Source organism: Lagopus muta, chromosome 29 (genome assembly GCF_023343835.1).
Source record: "Lagopus muta isolate bLagMut1 chromosome 29, bLagMut1 primary, whole genome shotgun sequence".
NCBI lineage: Eukaryota > Metazoa > Chordata > Aves > Galliformes > Phasianidae > Lagopus > Lagopus muta.
This window is the reverse complement of record NC_064461.1, coordinates 627,179-649,569: the sequence shown is the minus strand read 5'-3', so window position 1 is coordinate 649,569 and position 22,391 is coordinate 627,179. Positions and strand designations below refer to the sequence as shown.

The following is a 22,391-nucleotide window of genomic DNA, read 5'->3' as shown; positions in this document are numbered from 1 at the left end:
CGCACAAAGCGCGCGCCGCCACTGCGCCTCGCTTTCGCGCTCTCGAGGCGATGCCCGCTAAGTCTCGCGGGATTTCCAACGCTATAAATAGCCCCACGGCGAGGGGCTGCACTCAGTGCCCGCCCAGTTGAGGGCGGGGGAGGAGGGTTGGGCTGTGCGCTGTGGGAGGTGCTGAGGCCCGCAAGGATCGGGCCTGGTGGCTCTGTGTCATTTGTCACCCTTTCATTGCTGTCCCCTGCTTTGCCACTTGAGGGGTCCCCCTCACTGAGGAGCCCTTGTGCACATCGCTGTCCCCCTTATCTCTCCCCCTGTGGTGCCAGCCCGGATCTGCAGACCTTGGGCTTATTTCAGAGGGCGCTGGTGGTGCTGTCTCTCTTTTAAACATACAGAAAAACAAAACAAAACAAAAAAACCCAAAACAAAACAGAAAAGCCATATTTTGGCTCAAGGCAGCTGTGCTCAGCCCGGCTGCTGTGTGGAGGCGTCCCCAGCCCTCCTGTCAGTGCTCTCCAACAACCTGCTGATTTATTAGGAGCGAAATCAGATTAGATTTTATCACCGGGTTGGGTGGCAAAGGGCAGGAAGATTAAATTCCAGGATGACAGTGGAGAGGGCAGGGGTGGAAAGTCCATCTCTACGCTCCTACAGCATGCTATCCTTGGGCTCTGGGACGCAAACGACGATTTTCATGTGAGATCTTCGCTTTTTTGCCCCACTGTGGTTTTCAGGGCAGCTGGGAGTGTGATTCAAGCCCTGATGAGGGCTGTGGGGCTGCTGCTCTGCCAGGAACCCGTATTTGGAGAACTCCAGTTCCTAAGGCTGCCCCTAACTGCTGCCAGCCCACATCCTGGTCCTTCATGTCCCCAGGGCATGGGACAGGGGACTGGGACAACCCCTGGGCATTGCTGGGTTGCAGTGAGCAGAACTGAGGTCAGTTTCTCCCCACCCCGTTGTGTTTCCCCAAAACGCGGGTGTTCCCTCTTTGCAGTGCAGCAGGAATGAAGGCAAAGTGAAACATCGCCCTCCCCTGCTCCTCATGAGGCTGAGCTGCGCTGTGGCCGCGGGGAGGAAGAGAGAGGAGAGGGATTTCTGTCGAGCTGAGGAGGTGGTGAGCTCTCTCCATCCCGGGGAATAAATGAGAATCCATCTCAGCATAAATGAGCTGCACTGCGAGGAGGGAGGGCTGCGTCCTGGGGAAATGCGGCTGCCTCCTTAGTGAGGTGGAAGCACCCGCAGGGCCTGAATTTTGGAGCCAATCTCATCTCCAGGTGTGAATTCACAGCTCTGGGTGATGGCCAGGGGAAAGCTGCCCACGCTGCGCTCCTCATCACAGCCTTTGAGTTAAAGGGGTTATGGACAGCGAAGAAACTTAATGCCTCCCCCTCCCTTCTTCTCCATCTCTCGGTGCATCCATCCCAAGCTTCCATCCATCCACCAACCGCACTCTCCACGCTCCAGCAAAAGCCATTAAGAATGACAAAGCACCTTTTTGTTTTAAAGATGGGTCCCGGGAGCAGCAGGCAAATTGCCTGGTTCATGCATAATAAACCAGGCGTGGAAACACACAAAGTAATAGGCTACATTTGTAGGGAAACAAAATCATTAAGCGAGAGCCTGTTTGCAGGCTTGTCTGCGGGAAATAAAACACAGTGAAGATGGGTGTGGAGGGGCTGCCAGTGTGCCCAGCCCCACTTGGCACCAGCTCCTGCCAAAAGCTTTGGCAAAAAATGGGTCAGCACCAGCACGCCCCATCCCTGTGTCCTCCTGGTCCCCACCAACACCCACGTCCCCATCAGCAGAGCCCCCAGCACCACCCTGAGCTGCTCCTGCAGAACAAAGGCAAACTGCTGCCCCGTTGTTTCTTTTTTTTTTTTTTTTTTAACATTTATATTTATATATATATAAAAAAATTAAATATATATAATATATCGTGTTTAAGACTAAAAATATAGTACATAATATTTAAAAAAAAGGAAAATGGAAAATAAAAAAATGGCGGGTTTGGGGGGCAGGGTAGGGGTCACAGATACGTGTCTCTGGGGGGGGGGGGGGGGGGGGGAGAGTCTACAACAGCCTGTGCTGGAAGGGAACCTGCTTGCCCCCATGCTCCGGCCGCTGCTGCCTGTCCCAGGGCTCCCTTTGGGCCGGGGGGGGGGGGGGGGGGGGGAGTCCTGTTCCCACTCCCCCACCCTGGGGAGTGTTTAAAGCTTCAGCTTGGCTTCGGGGTGGGATGCTGCCGGGGTGCTATTGCTATAGTGGGGTGCAGCATTTGGGGCGACAGCCGGGGTTACATCAGGCACCATTGCGAGAAATGGCACATGGTCCAGCCGGGGTGGGGGCTCAGGCTGGGTTGGGCTCAGTACCGTCCTGACAGTACCTTTGGGGTCATGGTTAAACCCAGTGGGGACAGGAGGGGTAGGGGACCCCCAGCCGTGCCCCTTCCCAAACCGTCCTGCGGCCATATCGTACCTGCGTGCCACGGGGCAGCAAGGAGGAGGAGAAGAAGGAGGAGGAGGAGGAGGAGGAGATGGAAGTTCTGCAGGACAGGGGCCACTGAGCTCGCCCCCTCCCTTTGCCAGAGCCAGGCAGGTGGTGAGGGAGCTTCGTACCTAATCGCAAGGGTTCACAGGGATGCACCCCCATCCCAGCGCTGTGCCTCCACACTCATATTGTAACCACCGCACTCATCTGCAGCCTCAATCCTTGCTCTGAGCAGAAATTGAGGTCCCCGCTGACCCCAGTGCCCATCTGGGGACCAAAAACCCCTCTCCAGGGGTGAGCCCAGCCCTGCTCTCCAATACACCTGTATATACATTCACAGAGGGCTCCCGTCCCATGGCTGTGGCTGTGCGTATGGGGGCTCCGCTGAGCTCGCTGTACCGGGATGGACGGACAGATGGACGGAAGGGAGCCAACCCTGAGCGTGGGGTGTCCCCAGAGTCAAGGCACAGGGAATGGCAACAGGCTGGGATGGGGCGTTTTAGGGAGAAAACGGAAGCCAGGCACAGCACCTCTGTGTGCATACTGATGTATATGCACACAGAGCATCTCCCATGTGCCATACGATGGGCGGTGCTGGTGGGGCCATGCCCCCATTTGGAGGGCTCCAGGGCCCCCCCAGCTGAGGCAGGGAGGAGTCTGGGGGGTCCAGCAGAGGAGGACACCCCAGATTCCTTTGGAAAGGTACCGCAAAGACGACCAATATCCCAGTGGGGAGTGGAAGCTCGAAGAGAAGGGACCCAGCACAAGCAGGAGTGGAGCGAGGGGGTCATGATGTGCCCCTGAATATCAGGGGACGGTCACCAAGACCCCATCACCCACCACCCTCCGCCCACCCTAAACGTGTGTCTGCATCCGCTGCTGGAAGCGCTGCCCGTAGTCCGAGTGCTGGGAGGTGTAGGAGAAGCGGGTGGCACTGGCGTATTTGCCCATGGGGTCGTAGGCATCGTAGGGTGCCCTCTCCAGGCTGGTGGGCTGCCCGTAGCCCAGCCGGTACCCCCCGTAGCCACCGCCGGCTGGGAAGGCAGCGTGCCCCCCGTAGTTCTCATAGGAGAGCTGGCTGGCTGTTTCACCACCTGCTGTGCCCGGAGGGGCCCCAGTGCTCGCTGCTGCCTCTGCGCTGTACTCAGATGCAGGGCCACGGCTGTAGGTGTTGAGCTGTGCGTAGCCACTGGAGTGGGACAGTCGTGAGGGCGGGCGTGCGTCGTAACGGGCCGGTCCTGGAGCACGGTAATCAGCATAGAGCACAGTGCGGGAGGCCGGGCGGTCCTCGTGGGCACGGACGTTGTAGTAGCCATTGGTTGGGTCCTGTGGGGAAGGGAGGGGGGGGGTGATGTGCACAGCTGGGCTGGGAAGGGTGAGGAGCTGGGCCCTGCCCTCCTCCGAGCATCCTGCACACAGCCAGCACAAGACAGAGCTTTCCTCTTCCCCATCCCATCCATGTTTCCATCCGCTTCCCTGTCCTTGTTCCCATCTCCAAGACATCTCTGTCCTTGCCCACAGCTCTATCTCATGCCATACCCATCCCATCCCCATCCCACCCTATCCTCATCCCACCCCATTCCAGCTCCATCCCTCGCTCTCACACCCAGGCCCAGACCTTCAGCTCGTACTCCTCGCGGGTGTCGATGGTGTCACAGCGCAGGTCCTGCTTCAAGTCCACGTCATCCTTGAACGACTGCAGGAGAAACAGAGAGAGACGGGCTGTTTCCTCCCCAGTGCCACCAGCTGTGCTCCCAGCACGATGACCCTGGGGTGAGCCATCCCTTACCGAGTAGATGGCCTTCATGACACGGGTGGCAGTGGAGACGCTGGCTGTATCCTCCTCCCTGTCAGCATGCAAAGTCAGCGGTTCCCTGTTCACCGTCTCCACCTTGATGTCCAGCTTGCGCAGGGTGACATCCTTCCGACCTAGGGACAGCGGTGGGCTCAGCACGGACAACATCCCTGCCCCCATCTGCAGCTCCATCCACATCTGCAACCCCCCAACCCCACTCACTTCCTTTCCGACGCCGGTAGAGGAAGCAGGCGAGTGCCACGAGGAAGCTGATGACAAGGATGCTGGCCCCAATGGTGGCCCCGGCGATGATGCCGACAGGCAGGACCTCTGCAGGGGATGAGGAGATGGGTGGTTAGCTGGGGCACAGGGGATTAGAGGTGGGCGCTGGCGATGGTGCGGGGACCTTTCTCCTCCAGCTGAATGATGGCGGTGCCTGGTCCGAAGCTGTTCCAGGCGGTGCAGTTGTAATGGGTCTGGAAGTCGGCCTCCATCACATTGTTGATGGTGAGGGTGGACAGCACCCCGCTGCCCATCGTGGTCCTCTCCACCGTGTAGCGCTCCAGTGTCCCTGCCTCCAAAATGTTCTCCTTCCAAGCCCAGGCCTGGCAGGGGAGGCTGCCATCAGTGCCACCCCAGGGGATGTCCCCCATGCCCCGTGTGCCCCCAAGGCGCCACTCACGATGCGGTCCGGGGGTGGCGTGCTGCCAATGAAGCACTCTACTTTGCCACGGTCTCCGCGTGCCGCGTACTGCACCACCTCACTGGAGATGATGGGGGGCCCTGTGGGAGGCACAAGGGGGGTCTTGCTGAGACCTAGAGGCACCAAGAAGACACTGGGTGGCACAAGGCTCTGTGCTGCCTGCTCACCATTGACATAGAGAGTGACCTCACGCTCGCCCACGCCGATGCGGGGCACGATGGCTTTGCAGATGTACTGCCCTGCGTCCGCCTGCGTCACCGACTTCAGGTACAGCTGGTTGCTGTTGCTCAGCACCTGGGTGGGAATATGTGGGGGTCAGAAGGGGGCATGGCCCCTCTTCGAGCCCCCCCTGGCTCGGCCCTACCATGTTGGACTCCTTCTTGGTCCAGGTGAGGGTCAGCGGGGGGTTGCCGGACCACATGCAGGTCAGCGTCACATCAGAGCCGATGTCGGTGACGGTGGGTTTGGGGGCCACCATGATGCGAGGGGCGACTGGGGAGAGACAGAGGGTGAGGGGAGGGTGGGCAACATCCAGGGGGGTCAGAGGGGGCTGCTTCACTCACAGTGCACGTCCACCAGCGTGCTGACGTTGGTGCTGCCGATGTCGTTGTGCACCTCGCAGGAGACGGGCTCAGTGAAGAAGGTGTAGTCCACCTGCGTGTCGTACCTGTTCTCCTTGGCATCCTCAATGATCACCCCCCCCTTGGCCCACCTGAGATGGGGCAGAATGTGGTCAGAAGCCTCCAACCTCACCTGGAGGTCGGGGTGAGCCCCTGCAGGTTTGTCCTCACCTGTAGCCTTTGATCTCAGGGTTGGCGGTGGCCATGCAGGTGAACACAACCCGCTCACCCTCCTGCACCGTCTGCGGCTGGATGGACAGGGTGACAGTCGGGGGATCTGCAGGAAGGTGGGCGCAGCCACTGTGAGAGCTGAAGAGGGCTCAGCATGGCAGAGGGAAGGAGCAAGGGGAGAATCCCCCAGCCCAACACTGCATGGCACAGTGGGAAGGGAGAGCCCCAAAACTGCCATGTACACAGCAACCCTGCCCAGACAGGCGTCCAGCATCCCTGTCTGATGTGTGTACCCATCATCCATGCTAGATCTGGGTGTCCAGCATCCCTTCTAGATGCAGTCATTCAGCATCCCCGATTTATGTAGGCACCCAGCATCCCCAAATCATAACTGGGTACCCATTATCTCCCATACATTTGGGTACCCAGCCCTACATAGATGTCAGCACCCTGCATCACAGCACACTGGCTCGGCTGGGCAGTACCTTCCCACAGCCTCCACTGGAGGTCGTTGTTCACCATGCAGTGCTTGCCCAGCCCCGCCTGCAGCGCGGTGAGCATCCCCACCACGGGGCTGGGGTCCCCGTGATACCCCACAACAGCTCTTAGCTCTGCCCCAGTGCCACCCACGTAACCACCCGGCCTCATCCCCTCCGTGCCCGCGGCAGACTCACGATGCACGTTGAGCTTGACAAAGGTTTCCTTCCCAGCAGGGATGGCATCGTTGGTGCTGCGGCAGGAGAAGACGCGTCCGATGTCCAGGTCGGTGGGGTTGATGGCCAGCAGGCTGGTGGTCGTCTCCCTCTTGCCATCAGCCAGCACCTCCTGTCAGTGACAAGGGGACAATCCCAATCAGCTCCAGCTCCATGTGGGGATGCAGTGTGGCCGAGGGGCTGGCAGTACCGTGGTGGTGACGGCTCCGTCCTGCTGCAGCCCATCGCGGGTACCAGATGATGGTGGCAGCGGGTTTGGCGCTGCGTGCCCGGCACGTCAGGTTGTAGGGGGTCCCTGCACGCAGCAGGATCTCAGGGGCTCCGTCGATAGTGGGGTCCTCGGGGGGGACTGCAGAAGGGACAGGGGATGAGATGCAGGCAGGGACATCGGAGACCTTCCCACGGGGTGGGGATTGGAAACCCTTCTTTCTTAGGGTTGGCTCCTGGGGAAAAGCGAGGGTGCCAAAAAGGGAACTGGGGAGCTTGGGGGGGTGGGTTTGTACCGTGCTTGCAGTGATGGATGCGCTTGAAAGGGCCTGACTGTTTGCAAACAACCATGGGGAGCTGGCTGCAATGATGCAAATAGGAACTGGGTGTCTGGTGGAGCTGTGTGGCTATAGGATGGGCAGCAATGGGAGGAGTAGCAGCTGTGGTGATGGGGGCCCCCAGCTAAGACCCCATACCTGGGCCCCCCTATCTGTGTACCACCACCTGGAACCCTCCAGCTCTTCCCCATCTTGGCCTCAGTCTTGGGGAGGGGATGCAGGGGAACCCCCTGAGTTCAGGAGGGGTGAAGGTGGGCACCTTTTGTGCCAGGGGGTCCCTGCATGGGGGCTGTGGGATGGGCAGAGTGTGCTGCTCAGTAGCCCAGCCACATCTCCTGCTTGCTTGCCTTTTATCACCCTTCTTTCTAATGGGAATTTCAATGCCAGGGGAAGAAAGAGAAAAAAAAAATAAAATAAGAAAAGCAAGAAATCCACCCCAAAACCCCATTCATGCAACATTTCCGCTGCGGCTCCGGCATCTTATCTTCTCCTTTTTTTTTTTTTTTAACAAGATACAAAAGTCAGGGAAATCAAAGTTACTGCACTCGTAGGTCCCGTAACTCAGCCACGGCGTGAATATAGATTAAGGCATTAAAGATAATGGCAGAGCCAGGCTGTGGGAGGGAGAAGAGGGAGCAGCACAGCGGCGGCGGCGGCGGTGGCAGCAGCATTCCCGCGCCTGCCTGGGGGGTTTGGGGGGGGGTGGGAGGACCCGGGGGATCAGGGAGGGTTGGGGGGTTTGCTTCTTACTGAGCACGGTGAGTTTGGCCCGGCGTGAACGCAGCGCAGCCTCGGTTGCCTGGCATTCATAGACGGCGTCGTCGGAGAGCTCAGCGTCGCTGATCTCCAGGTTGTACTGTCCTGAATCGGCCGTGCCCACGATGCGGTAACGTGGCCAGGCTGTGGGGACAGCAGGGTTGGCACCGAGGGGACAGAGATCCCTTGCTGCAGGGTGCTGTTTGTCCTCCGTGCCCTGCTTTCAACCCAAACTCCCCAGGGCTGGGGCTCGATTGGTGCCACGTGGGGCATGGGCAGGCAATGTGGGTCCAGCTTGTGTGGCATATCCAGGGCATGAGGGGTCCTCAGTGTGTAGGGACCCCACTGTTTGCAGGATGCCGACCCCCATCTGTGCAAAATTCCAATGCAATCAGAACCCCAGGCTCAGCAGGACCCCAATATATTAAGGACCCAAGTATATTCAGGACCCCCAGCCACACAGGGATCCTGGGGCACGGAGGATTGGGGATCTGCAGAATCTGCAAGCACCTTCCTCTTTCCAGGTTCTGCAGGATCCCCAGTGCCAAGAGGGTCCTTGTGCAGTGCCATCCCCAGACCCAGACTCTCCCCACCTACCTTTGAGGCCCTGCCCCATGCCCAATGCCAGCCCATCCTTGGTCCATTGCACGATCCCAGAGTAGTTGAGCACCACGCAGGACAGCACAATCCTCTGCCCAGCCACCACGGTCTGGTCCTCGGGCTCTTCCACAAACCGTGTCTGTGCCGCTGGGGAGAGAGAATGGGGATTGGGGACAACCTGGGGATGTGCCACACGCTGGCCAGTGCTCCGTTGTGATGGTGGCATTGGTGTCCCCAGAGCTGTCCTCAGCCCCACAGGCCATATCCCCGTGGTGTATTGGCCATCACGTGGGCATCGACTGTGGGGTGCGTGTGTGTGTGTGTGTGTGTTGCACTGTGTCACATGCATGTGGCTCTGTGTCACAGCTGTGTCACACAGCAGTGGCTGTGTGTCACACGTGTGCAGGGAGTTGGCTTGGGGACCAGGAAACCTCATTCTCTGCTTTGCTCAGTGGGACAAGGGACATCTCGCCCCCCCAGGGTGGCAGGGGAGCACCTCTCCCCCACGCTTGCCTTCTCCCTCGTAAGCCTCCTGCTAAAATATTCAAATGATTTCCGCTGTGGAGTGGGAGAGGGGGAGGCAGAAATCCCTTCTGGGGATGAGCGAGCAGCAGATAACGGAGCTGCTAAGTCCCTGGCCCTGCCTCTGTCTGCACAGCCCCATCAGACCCGGCACGGCACAGCATGGAATGACATAACACAGCACAGCACAGCATCCCCAAAACCCCAGGATGAGGCACCCCAAAGCTTCCAGGATGTGCTACCCCAGCACCAGGGGAAGGGGGTACCCCAGGCATGCAAAAGGGACCTGGAGACACTCGGATGTCCCTGCTTGGTGCCCACCCCCACCCCGTGACAGCGTTTTTGGAGAGGAGCAGGAGCAGGGACAGGAGGCAGGAGGGAGATAAAGGGAAGGAGAATGGGAAAGGCGAGGGGGGAGGGCTGAAGCTGGGGGGGATGAGAAGCAGAGCGGAGATCAAAGAGGAAGGTGCCTGGAGAGGTGGGCGCGGGGGAGGATGAGAGGTGGGGGAAGGAGGGAGCAGCGCGGGGTGGGGGTGGGGGGCACAGGCAGACAGACAGGCAGCAGAGACGCATCGGCTTGGGCACCACGGGGTGACAGGGAAGGACAGCACCACCACCCTGCCCCCCATCCCCATCCCCACGGCTGTTTAGTCTGCAGCGGGGCGATGCGGGGGGGTGGGGCGGGGGGGGAGGCTCAGCCCCATCCCTCGGTGCGGATCCTTGACCCCGCGATAACGTAGCAGGCCCCATATTCTCACCGAGCACCGGGCACAGCCCGCAGGGCACCGGGCAGGCACCCTGCCCTGCCCACCCGTGGGTGCCCGACACGCGTGGGCTCTGCAGGGACCGGGGTACCCAACCACACGCCCGGCTCTGTCTGCCTCTATTTATCAAATGAAGGTCTGATTAAGCCCTGGGGCTGGTGCTCCAATCTCCCTCTCTCTCCTCTCGCTATTAAACTCAGGGTTCAAAGAAAAGCTTTTTATTCGCGCTGACAGCTTTCAGATGGAGCTAAATCTCTCCGCGCTAGAGGTTTTTTTTATTATTATTTTTTTTTATTATTATTTTATCTCTCTCCCTCCTCCCCTTCCTCTTCTCACCGCTTTTAAATTTAAGCCTTTCCCCCTTCCTCTTCCCAAGTTGTTCGCTTCTATTTATATTGGGGTGTGGGGGGGGGAAAATACACCAAAAAAAAAAGGAAAAAAAAAAAAAAAGAAACCCTCTGCGGGTTTTATTCTGCGGGAGAGAAAAGAGGATTTGGTGCCTTGTGGCCCTGGAACCAAGTGCAAAGGGAGAGGCACAAGGGGGCCATCGCCCTGTCCCCATCCGTGTCCCCATCCCCATTCATGTCCCCATCCCTGTCTCCATCCCCATCCCTATCCCCATCCCCATCCATGTCCCCATCGCTATTCCTGACCCCATCCCCATCCCTGTCTCTGACCCCATCCCCATCCCTGTCTCCTCTCCCCCATGCTGTCACTGCGCTGTCACCGCCCGCAGCCACTTGTCACCCAGCACGAGGCAATGGGATGGAAAAAAGCGCAAGCGCTGCAGCCGGCCCCAAAATGCCCCACACGGAGCTGAGGCCACACTGCGAGGAAACCCAGGCTGAGGCTGAGCTCAGCCCCGAGCGATGTCACCGCGTCCCCAAGACCGGGGATGTGACCATGGCCTGCGGGTGCCATCCTGCCCAGGCGGGTGCTGTGCCTGGCGGGGACGCGGCGGAGGAGACGTGATCGAGGCTGGCACTTCCCCGTCCTCCCGCCCCATCTGCTGAGCGGGAGCTATTTTCAGCTCTGGCAATTTGGGGCTTTTTTGCTAAAGCTGGGCAGGGACGTGGGCTGGTAGCGGTGGCCTCAAGGACACAACCCCCAATGTGTCCCAGAAGAGAGAGGCACCCAGAGCCCCAAACCCAAGAAGAGAGTGGGGATAGGATGGGGGCTCTCTGTGTTTTGGGGATGCCTTCAGGCAGCTCACGCTGTGTCCCCACGTCACACAGCAGCAGTGGGATGGGGATACGGGCACGATCCCAGCCCAGCAGAGCGCTCGCCTGCAGCTCACAGCCAGCAGAGTGGTATTTGCTAGAGAGGGTCCCCGTTGCCATCCACAATTTATGAAGCTGCTCCGCCACGATTACCGCAGCACGACAGCGCTGCCCGGCACGGCACGAGCTGCGCTCTCTGAAAGCATCTTGGCAGGAGGAGCCGCTTCCGCTCCGTGTTTGAAGTCACTCAATGCCCTCTTCTATTTTCCTCTCCTTCTTCCCCTTCGCTTAACGCTAAAGCGGCCAGAGGCGGGCGGAGGGGATGGGGACTCTGAGATGTGGCACGAAGATGTGGGGGACACGGCGTGGGGTGTGGGGATCTCAGTGCCAGATGTACCATGTCGGGTCAAAGCCCCAACGCGTCCCCTAGCTAGCTCCTTTATCAGCCCCGTGTCCAACCCCACCAAAACCCATCCAACCCCTTGGACAAACATCTCCTCTCTCTAATCCGTCTCTGATTGACATTAATTGAATATTACTACCTTTTAATTCCTCTGTAATTGAATCTCGCAGCGGCTACAATGCAACCCCCTGTGCCAGCATCCCTGCCCCCATCTCCATTCCCGATCCCATCCCCATCCTCAATCCCTCTCCCTGTCTCCACCCCCGTCCCCCTCACAGCTCCCTCTGCTCCCGTCCCGCAGCATCGGAAACTATTTCTCTGCCACCCGATGACGGCAGCACAGCTCTGGCATTCGCCCAGCGCCGGGCTGGGAGGCACCAGGGCGATGGCAGGGATGAGGCTGCATCCTCCCAGCCGCCCACTGCCATCCCCAGGGGGGGGGTGGCCCTGGGGTGTCCCCTGGCACAGGGTGGTGGGGGCTGCTCTGTGCCTCTCCCCCCTTCCCTCTGCTGGTGGTGGCACAGCTCTCCAGGGAAGGGATGCTCCAGTTATTTTCATTTTTTAAAAGGCGAAATTATAAAAACAAATGAGGAGGAGATGGGTTCCCCTCCTCCCCATCACCTTTGGGCATGTTGGGTCCCGGTTGTCGTCCCCATGCCCTGACCACCATAACCTTGGTTGTGCCACCCCACGGGGCACACACTGGGGACATCGCTGCAGTGGGACATCGCCGCCTCGGGGACATCACAGCAGCTGGGGATATCAGCACACTGGGGACATAGAATCACCTCCGTATCAGGGACATCAGTGTGTTGGAGACATCTCCACATTGCTGATATATCCAGCGGGGGACATCACTGCACTGGGAATATCTCCAGTATGGGGACACCTCTTCAAGGGGGACACCTCTGCTCCGGACTGGTTCTGTGCTCCTCTATGCAGAGGAATGCCACCAGCTGTGCCAACAAGCTGGATCCCCTCGCTGCTGCCCCCCGCCGCGTTCCCCGCTGGCCGCCGAGCGCCGCCGCGATTGCTTGTGACACCAATCTCACAACAAATTTAGCAGCTCATTTCCCGGCCGATCAAATATTCCACCTCGATTACCTTGCGGGCAGGAGACGGGCGGCACGCCGCCGCGCGGGCAGCCAGCACCTCCCGCCGTGTCACAGCCCATCAGTGTCACCAGCGCGGGGACGCCTGCGCCACCGGGGACAATGGGAGGAGGGCTGGGGGGGTGGACGTGGCCCCATAACCCTGCTGGAACCGTGATGGGGAAACTGAGGCACGGGGAAAGTGCACAGAGAGTGGGGGTCTCCAGTGTAGAAACTGAGGCATAGGAAAAGTGTGCAGAGAAGGGGTGTCCCATGGGGAAACTGAGGCACAGGGACGGTGCTTGGAGAAGGGGTCCCCAGTGGGGAAACTGAGGCATAGGAAAAGTGTGCAGAGAGGGGGTCCTGAATGGGGAAACCGAGGCACGGGGCAGTGCATGGAGAGGGGGTCCTCAATGGGGAAACTGAGGCACAGGGGCAGTGCATGGAGAGGGGGTCCTCAATGGAAAGGGGGTCCTCAATGGGGAAACTGAGGCATAGGAACAGTGTGCAGAGAGGGAGTCCTCAATGGAAAGGAGGTCCTCAATGGGGAAACTGAGGCATAGGAAGAGTGTGCAGAGAGGGGGTCCTGAATGGGGAAACTGAGGCACAGGGGCAGTGCATGGAGAGGGGGTCCTCAATGGAGAAACTGAGGCATAGGAACAGTGTGCAGAGAGGGGGTCCACCATGGAAAGGGGGTCCTCAATGGGGAAACTGAGGCATAGGAAGAGTGTGCAGAGAGGGGGTCCTGAATGGGGAAACTGAGGCACAGGGGCAGTGCATGGAGAGGGGGTCCTCAATGGGGAAACTGAGGCATGGGAACAATGCATGGAGAAGGGGTCCACCATGGGAAAACTGAGGTATAGAATGCACAGAGAGGGGGCAAAGAATGGAGAAACCGAGCCATATAAACAGTGCATGGAGAGGGGGTCCTCAGTGGGGAAACTGAGGCACAGAGAGTGCATGGAGAAGGGGTCCCCCATGGAGAAACTGAGACACAGGGACAGCACAAGGAGAAGGGGTGCCCAAGAAGCAGAGCAAAGGAAATATGTAAGAGCTGGCCCTGACACCCCATAAATGCCATCAGGGATGGGGATGAGGCAATGGCTCATAATCAGACACAGTGCTGGGAACATACGGAGCGATTTTCAATTAAACCCTCGTTGGGAAGAGGCATAAATACCAGGGGAGATGACGCGGTGGAATTGGGTTCTATTTTTCGTTCCCGAGGAGCCTTAAATATTCCCCACCTAATAATAATAATATAAAAAAAATGAACTCCCGACTTACGAAACAACATATAAATTCCCCTCGTAATTACATTACTTTCAGCGCGGCAAAGATGCCAATAAAATATAAACCAGCGTTGGGCAGGGAGAGGAGAAAATATAGAACCAAATAAATGAATTGCGTTATTGCATTATGGCAAATGAGCTGGGAGGGGGGGGAGGGGGGGCTCCACGTCCCTGTGGAGCTGCTGCTGTCCTCTCAGCTGCCTCTGTCCAGGGGGTTTCGTGCCCCATAGGAACCTCTCATTTTTTCCCCATTAGAATCCCATTGGTTTCCCCATGGAAACCCCATTGCTATCCCACGGAACCCCATCGCTGCTGCTTGGGAATGCTGCTGCTGTCCCAAGAAAGATCCCATCCCATGTCAGCTCCCACAAAGAGCCCACTGGAAGGCCTCTGGAGCCCCACTGCTGCCCCGTGGCATTCGGTGCTGCACTCAGGGCTGATCCTGGCAGCACCCCAATGAAGGATTCCCATAGGAACCCCCCAGGCACAACACGCACAGCCACCCCACAGGACCACTGTGTCCCCAAAATCCCTGAGCACACCCCCCCCCCGGCCCCCCCACGTGCCCTGGGGATCTTTATCCACCCCACATGGAGGAGCCCCAGCACCATTCTTTGCCCTCATCCCCCTGAAAGGGGGCAGCCAGGCAGAAAGACAAAAGGCTGTGGGGCCAGGGGGTGCGGGCTGGGGGCTGCACATCAGCACGGTGTGTGAGTGCACTTATCTGCTGGGACTGCACAGAGGTGCACATGTGGGTGTGCACCAGATGTGTGCTTGCACGGGAGCCATGTATATGCACGCACCACACGTGTGCTTGCACCAGAGTGCACACGTGTGTGTGTGCACCAGATATTTGCTTGCACGTGAGCGTGCGCACCAACTATAATGACTGCACTGGAGAGTTCGTGCTTGCATGCAGCGGCTGCATGAGCGTGCACAGCAACCGGGTGCTTACACAGGAGCGTGCATGTGTGCACATGCTCCAGCTGTGAGCTTGCACGGAACACCCACGTGCTGCAGGAGCTGAGAGTGCAAAGTATTGGCCGTGTTCATGCGCACACGCGTGTGTGCATGTGTGTGCAGCCACGTGCATGCACCCCAAGCCCAGCAGAGCCACGCAGCCTTCAAACCCCAGCCCCCTCCTCTTCCTCCTCAACCCCCCGCCGCCCTTTGCACAGCCACCAAACAAAGCCCTGCACTGCAGCTGTGCCCCCCAACACAACCCGGGGTCACCCCCCCCCAGGTTCACCCCCCCCTCCCAGATTCTGGGGTACCCACAGCCCCCCACCCATGGGCACATAAAGCTGGCAGAGCTCTGCCCTCGTTATTTCCTCTTCATTTTTGGGGCTGTCAGAATTATGGAGCAGGGCTGTTTATTGGCTCGAGTTTAATTAATTTGTGTAATATCCCTGTTAGGAACAATGTCTAATTAAGACTTTTGTTTGTGTGTGTGCACGCTGGGGGGGAGGGGACTCCTTCTTTGGGAAAGGAGTGGGGGGTGGGGGGGAGGGCAAAAAACATCCCCAATCATTAATGGAGGGGAGAAAATATTGAAATGGGGCTGGCAGCCTTCCACCGAGCTGCTGGTACGCGGGCTCGTTACAGATGTCTTAATGAGACATCTCCTAATAATGGGATTATTAGTCGCATTGAATCGGGACGAGCAGCTGTGAGCACCACTCGGTCATGGGGCACAGCAAGAGTGGCCATAGGGGGGCACAACCCATGCCTCAGTTTCCCCCCACTGCTGTGGGGTGGATCTGGCAGTGTGCAGCATTCAAACCTGGCGAAAGGGGCACCCGTAAAAACCCTCATCTGGAAGGAAACGGTGTTGGGAGGGAATTGGTGGGCATGGGGCTGTGCTCTGTGCCCCCACGCCTGAAGCTGCAGGGATGAGGGGACCCCGGTGTGCCCCAGCTGCATGGACCTGTGTTCCCCACCCCCCTCTCACTTCCCCCCAAGTCCCCATGGGAAACCATACACAAGGAACCTCAGCCCTTCCTGACAACAACTCTGTGAGGATTTGGGGTCCCGGGGGGGTGGTGGGGGTCTGCGGGGCACCTACGAGGTGGTGACACCAGGGGGTCCCATGGGCTTTGTGCCCACGGCACTGCAGTGGCTCAAGCCCTGAAGCTGGGGTCCCCATGGAGTTGGGGGAGGTGGGGATGGCACGAGGGGGGGGACCCTGCAACCCCCACCACGGCCCCGTGCAGGAGAAGCCGGAGCAGCGCTGGCTGCGCTCCTGCGGTCAGAGCCCAGCAATGATCCCACAAGCCTGGAATTTGAGGAATTTCCTGCCAAGGCTCTCTGGAAGACAGGGAGAGAAAGAAAAGCAGCGCTTAACCCTCGACTCCCTGCACCCGGCCTCAATCCCACAGCGGTGGGGGATGCCAGCGGGGTGGGGAGCACTCGTAGGAGGGCTCTGTTTTGGGGGTTCACTTCTTGCTGCCCCCTCCCCCCCCCTCCTATCTGCTTCAGTCAAGCTGCAGAGCCGTTGCGGTTGTCTCTGAGGAAAACAGCTCCGTGCCTCAGTTTCCCCACGGCAGCAAGCACCCCTGGTAGAGGCCATCCCCTCCCCCTTGTCCCCAGCCTGTCCCCATGTCGGTCCATAGGAACACCAGCGCCAGCCCCCTCTTCCCCTCCACCCTCCCCCCCCGCAGCCCCCAGCCACGTCCCGGTCCCCTCTCCCTCCCCCCTAAGGGCTTCAAGAGGTTGGGAAATCCCCGCACCACCGAGCCCAGCTCCGATCCGCGGTCCTGCACGCAAAAAGAAGGGGCGTTTGGTGAAGAGGAGGACTGAGCAGCACGGAGCATTGCACGTCCCCGCTCCCCAGCACCACCAGCGGTGCCCTGCCCGTGGTGACACGCTCTGCCACGCTCCCCTTGCACACCCGAGTTGTGCTCCCTTCCACGTCCACACGGGCTCTTGCACACCCGGCTCCCTTGCACACTCGGCCCCGCTCCTTTTCTCCGCCGTTCCTATGGCAACCTCCGCATGGCACACAACCGCTCTCCGATTTGAAATAAAAGTTGTTTTTCCTCCCCTCCTCCTTTACTCCACTCTTTCGCTTTTCCCCCCCTCTCTTATTTTGATTTCCATTTGGATCATAATCCGCCCGTTGCCATGGCAGCGCTGGCAGCCCATTATGTTCCAGCCCTTGCAGAAAAGGCCCCGCTCCCTCTTTCCCTTCCCTTTTCTAAGGGGTTTGAGGAGCGAAACCCTCCTCACCGCAGGGCCAGCCCCTGCCACTGCTGTCCCCAAGCAGCCACAGTGCCCGGCTCTCATGTAGCACCACGACCGCATCCCATCCATCGCTCCCAGCTCTGCATCCCGCACCCGCATCCCCTTAACTCTGCCCATCCCAGCATCCTCCTCCCCTGATCCTCTTTGGTCACCGCTGTGTCCCCAACACCCCAGGCGCAGGGACACCTCAGAGCTCATCATGGTGACATTTGGGTGGGTTTGCCACTTGGCCACCTGTGCCCAGGTGTTGTGTGCAGTGCTGCAGGGTGACACGAGGAGCCACGTGGCCAAAGCAGGACCATCCCCTGCCTCTGGTCCCTGCTTCTCTGTCTCCTGCCCCCTCACCTTGGTCCCCTGCCCGCGGTCCGTGCCCTGCAGTCCTCATCCCTCCCTTGGTCCCCAGTCCCTGCCTGCGCCGTGCCCACCCCTGGCTGGGAGCAGGAGGTTATGAAAATGAGCCGTGTGCCCAGGAGACTGTAATTATCTGGTAAGTGTGAAAGCTGGAGTGATTAATTAAGAGATAATAAAAAGAAAAGGAGGCTAGAGAGGGAATAACGGATGCTTTGATGATAAAACCTGAGGTAAGGCAAGCAATTAGGGGAATCTTTATGGAGAGTTAGCTATAATCCCCCTGCTGCAGCGCGGCGGGGGGCTGAGTGCCCATGGACAGAGCCATGGACAGAGCCAGCAAGACCTCAGGGACACTGCATCTCCACCCAGGAATGGGCACCTGGGACACTGCTGGGACTCCTGGGAGGGTGGCAGCCCCATCTGACCCCACGGGGTGAGGTGGGTGCCAAAAGGATGCCCCTAAGGATGCGCTCAGCAGGGGGGGGTGGGGGTGGGCACCATGGGTGCAGCCCAGGTGGGGTCACGGAGGCAAGAAAGCTGGCTTAGGATTAGATTGATCTCAAATGAAAGGCTGTGGATGTAATTAGTGGTGGGCAGCGGGTGGAGGGGCCAATGACCCCGATCTCACCTCCAAGAGGAGGACGGTTCGGTGCCAGAGGTCACAGCAGTTGGGTGGATGAACGGAGGGACAGACAGACAGACAGACCTGGGGACCCTGCAGGTGTTGCTGGTGGCTGTTGTACCAGGGCTGGCACTGGGGTAGGGATGCTGCCTGCCCATGAAACTCAGCCCCAGGTGGGACCAGCTGGCTCAGTCCTGGCATGGGTGGCCCGGGCAAGACCTGGCACAGTGTGGTGATGCCACACAGGATCCATCCCACGGCCTCAAGGCTGCTATGGAGCCCTGTGGGGCCAGGGGAGCACTGGGGGTCATGATATTCTCCCATTATATTCATCCCCTCCCCCTGCATTTAAGCTCCTTAATCCCAAGGTGCCCTGATCCCAATTTGCCCAATGGGTTTCTGAAGGGCACTGCGGGCACGTGGAGGTGATGAGAACAGGGGCTGCCCCCAGGGCCCCCTCACTGTGCTCTGTTAGTGCCTCCCTTAAGATTCTATCTGCTCTCTGGGGTGCTCTGGGGACACGGTCGGGAGGGGACAGTGGGGACAGCCATAGTGACCTGGAGGGGATGCAGGAGACAGCAGACACAGCGCTCTGCGGGTGGGCAAAAGAGCCCCAAAGAGCCAACATCAGCTCTTCTGCTTTGTGAACATCCCAGCACTCCCCAGTCCATGGAGGGGACGATGCCACGTGCTGGGGCATCCCCCAGCCTCAGGCCCAGGGCCACCCTCCTTTCCTGCTGCTTTCTCTGGGGCTTTTATTGCCCAGCAACACACAGAAGGCACCAGGGTATGGCACCGTGGCTCCAGCAGCATGTGGGGAACCGAGCCTGGATGAAAGATGGAGGGGGAGGGAGGGGGCACATGCAGGCACCCACCACCATCCTCAGCAACCCCCTGAGCCCTCCCAGATGGCCGCATTTGGGGTGCAGCCACCTCACCCCACTCACAGCACGAGGTAGTGGCCCTGTGCTCTGCACCACGCATCCCTCCTGCCCCATACCCTGGAGATATGGGCGCTAATGGAGGAGGTGGGGGGGGGGGTTCCTCCTTAGTGGTATTGCCTTGGGGCACATACAGTGGGACCACAGCCTTCTGCCCACTCTCCCACACAACCACATCATCGCCCCAGACACAGGGGCCCACAGCATCCAATCCCACTCCTGTCCATGGGGTGGATATACCAGGGTCCCCTATGGCACATGGGAGTCTCAGCCGCTGCCCCCAACCTCAGGTGAGCCCCAGCCTCAGCTGCCACATCTCCGCTGTTTCAGTTTCTCAGGAGAGGAGAAGGGAATGGAAGGGAAAAAGAAAAACACCAAAATCCAAAAGGAAAAAAAAAAAAAAAAACCCACAACCACTGAGAGAAAGAGAAGAAGAATCGCCCAGAAAATGAATAAATATTTCAATTTGAGGCGCAATCACAGCGAGTGATTGAAACGGGGGGAAGAATAATGGGTTTCATTTAGATAAGATACAGAAAATTATTTAGTGAGAAATGAAGAGTGATGAAACCCATTCAACATCTTTGTGAGAGCGAGTGGAACTCCATGAATGGCAGCGACCCCCTGGAACGCATATGCCTGGCACGGGGGGGTCGGGGGGGGGCCAGGTTTGCCCCCTCATCTCCCTGCTCTGCTGCGGGACCGGGGGGGGGGGGGGGGGAGCGGAATTTAGCAGTGCTGGGAGCACGGTGGGGCTCATAGTGAGACCGGAGGAGTGCGGTTATGTTGATGGGGTGCTGCCACCCCCATCCCCTCGCTGTCTCCCTCGGCACATGGCACAGAGCGGGAGCTCGGGCGCTTTTGTTCCTGGGAGGGCAGCGGAGCCCCGCGGCGTTTCCCCGAGCCCTGCGCTGGGGAGTCTGGGATCGACCCCCCCCCCCCCCCCGCCCCCAACGGCCCCAGCCCTCTAAGAGGCTTTGCATGCTCCTTTTAAACCCCGGTTCGACTCATTTTTGTTCCTGGCATCTTAGCAACGCCGCCCCCTTAATTAAAAATTAGATTGGATTTTGCAGCAGGGAAGGAGCCGGAGGCCGTGCAGGGCTGGCGTGGCGCAGGGCAGTGCCCTCACCCTCCCCCCCCCATCCTGAAGGGGGGTGCTCTGGCTGAGCCCCCTCCCCCCTTCAGCTCAGTGCACATGTGGCCGCATCCCGGCTCTGCACCCCTCACTCTGGATGACCTTGGCTGAACAGCCCCCGTGCCTCAGTTTCCCCCCAAAGGCCCTCTGGGGTCACACAGGGACACGGGGGAGTGGAGGGGGGGGAGAAGGGGGGAGCTTGTGGCTTGCAGCAAACCCCATAAAGTCAGCAGGGGAATGGAGGTGTGCTGCATTCCCCCAACCCTGCGTTCCTTAAGGGCTGCCTCGGTGGGTGTCGGGGGTCCGAGCTGCCCCCAAACTCGCCTCTTGCACACATGGATGGACAAGCAGTCGTCCCCACACGGCTCCCCCCGATATCACCACGGCCAGGCCACATCCCTGCACACATCACCCCATGTCGGGTCCCCTCCGCTCCCTGGGGTGCATAGGGTTGGCTCCCCCCACCGACAGCTCCCCGCACCAACCCACCCCGAGCTCCATCTTCACCGCCGTCGCCGCTGCGGGATCCAAAACGGGGGGCGCGACCCCCACCGAGGGGCACCAGCGTGACCCGAACGGAGGGGGCACGACCCCCACCGAGACCCAAACGGAGGGGTTCAGCCTCGGAGAGGGGCGGAATCACGCACCGAGACTCGGTAACGAGGGGAACCCTCAGCTCTCCCCCGGCGCCGCGCGAGGGCTCCGCGGGACGTGGCTTCGGGACCCCCCCAAGAGCATCCCAGTGGGGCGCGGTGCACTGGAGCGCGGTCCCACCCCAAGCACAGCCCCGGGCCGAGCCGAGATGGGGCCGAGCCCAACAGAACCAAGCCGAGCCGGGATGGAGACCCGAACCGAAACGATCCGGGATGAGGGCCGAGCCGAACCGTGACGAGCCGGGATGGGATGGGGGCCCGAACCGAACCGCGACGGAGCCGGTGCGGTGCGCTGCAACTTGGGACGCGCACTTCGATGCCGGTACGCGATGCTCGACGCTCCCGGAGCGCGGTGCTCACCTTGCCCGTAGCAGTCAGCGAGAGTCAGGAGGCAGAGGAAGAGGAGCCGCATGCTCCCGTCCCGGCAGCGCTGCGGGCACGGGGCGCGGGGGGGGCCCGCTCCCCGCCGCCCCGCTCGGCCCCGCCGCCGCCGCCGTTAGAGCATGGCCCGGCCGGGCCGGGGCCGGGGCCGGGGCCGGGGCCGGGGAAGGGCCACGGACTCCTCTCGCTCCGTGCAAAACCGCTCCGTGCCGCTCCGAGCTGAGCCGCGCCGCCCCGAAGTGCGCGCTGCCGGCGGGGCGGGGCCGGGCCGGGGGCGGACTCGGGACACTTTGGGGAGGGGGAGCGAGAAGGCGGGGGCTGCGCGGTGTTCGGGGTGTTTGCGGGTGTGTGGATGTGCGTGCGTATGAGTGCACGCATGTGGAGGCATGTTGGTGCGCGCGTGTTGGTGTGGAAGCGAGCGTGCACGCGTGTGCGTGTGTGTGCACTCGTGTCGGTGTGCGTGCACGCGTCTGCCCGTGGCTGTGGGAATGTTGGTGTGAGCACACGGTTGGGGGTTGTTCTTTTCCGTGCACACTCGTGACAGCATGCGTGTGTTTTGGCTGCACCCTCCGTGTGCAATTTGGGGCGTTCCTGTGTGAGCACACGTGTGTGCCTGCTGGTTGCGTGTGAGCAGCATGGCGGGCACTTGTGTGGGTATGGCAGTACCCACTCAAGACCCACATCTCTCCTCAGGACCCCCCTAAAACTCCCAGTACACCCCCAGGACACACACCTCCCCTTCAAGACCCACTGTATCCCCCCCCTAGAGCCCCCAGCTCCCCCCTTTCCAAGACCCCCTGCACCCACCCAGGTAGAAGGCTGCAGTCTAAGCCCCCCTCCGCTCCTTCCTCACCTCTCCCCGCTCACCACAAGCTGATCCATCCCTCTCTATTCCTCTTTGAAAACTTTCTAAGCCGCAGCTGAAGGCCTTGGATATCAGCGGCTCCAAAAATCCTCTTGCCTGCAGGCTCCAGGGAAGGGAAGCTTTCCAAGTAGAGCGGAGCGGGCTAAGCTCTGGGTAGAGGCAGAAGCTTCAGCTTTCATGGTTGGGGTTTGATTTTTTTATTTTTTTTTGGCTGCTGTTGTTGTTGGGTTTCTTTTCTTTCTTTCTTTCTTTTCTTTTTTTTCTTCTTTTTTTTTTTTTAATAGAATTTCTAGCCCTGAGGGTTTTAGAGAAAACATTGCAAATGGGAACCAGCGCGGCTGCCTGAGTCAGCAGCATCTCCTGCGCCCGCCGGGCTGCGGCTGTGCCAAGGGTGGAGGCGAGCAGAGCTGGGGCCGAGAGCAGAGCGGCCCTTTCCTTGGCTTGAGCGGGGATTTCTAGCAGCGATTTAAATCGTTTTATTTATTTATTAATCGTATTTATTTACTTGTTTGTCTGTTTGCCAG

At 59.6% G+C, this 22,391-nt stretch overlaps 1 protein-coding gene across 1 annotated transcript; it reads right to left on the bottom strand.

Moving 5' to 3' along the window:
- Positions 1-2,065: 2,065 nt before the first annotated feature.
- On the bottom strand, positions 2,066-21,137 carry KIRREL1 (kirre like nephrin family adhesion molecule 1). The gene is given in 16 exon segments (XM_048928877.1): positions 2,066-3,807; positions 4,100-4,177; positions 4,271-4,410; positions 4,499-4,606; positions 4,683-4,881; positions 4,959-5,059; positions 5,147-5,273; positions 5,344-5,471; positions 5,543-5,691; positions 5,771-5,876; positions 6,445-6,595; positions 6,674-6,712; positions 6,714-6,832; positions 7,779-7,928; positions 8,382-8,531; positions 20,982-21,137. Coding segments are annotated over 16 exon segments (2,268 nt in total). The 5' UTR covers positions 21,034-21,137; the 3' UTR covers positions 2,066-3,336.
- Positions 21,138-22,391: the final 1,254 nt, after the last annotated feature.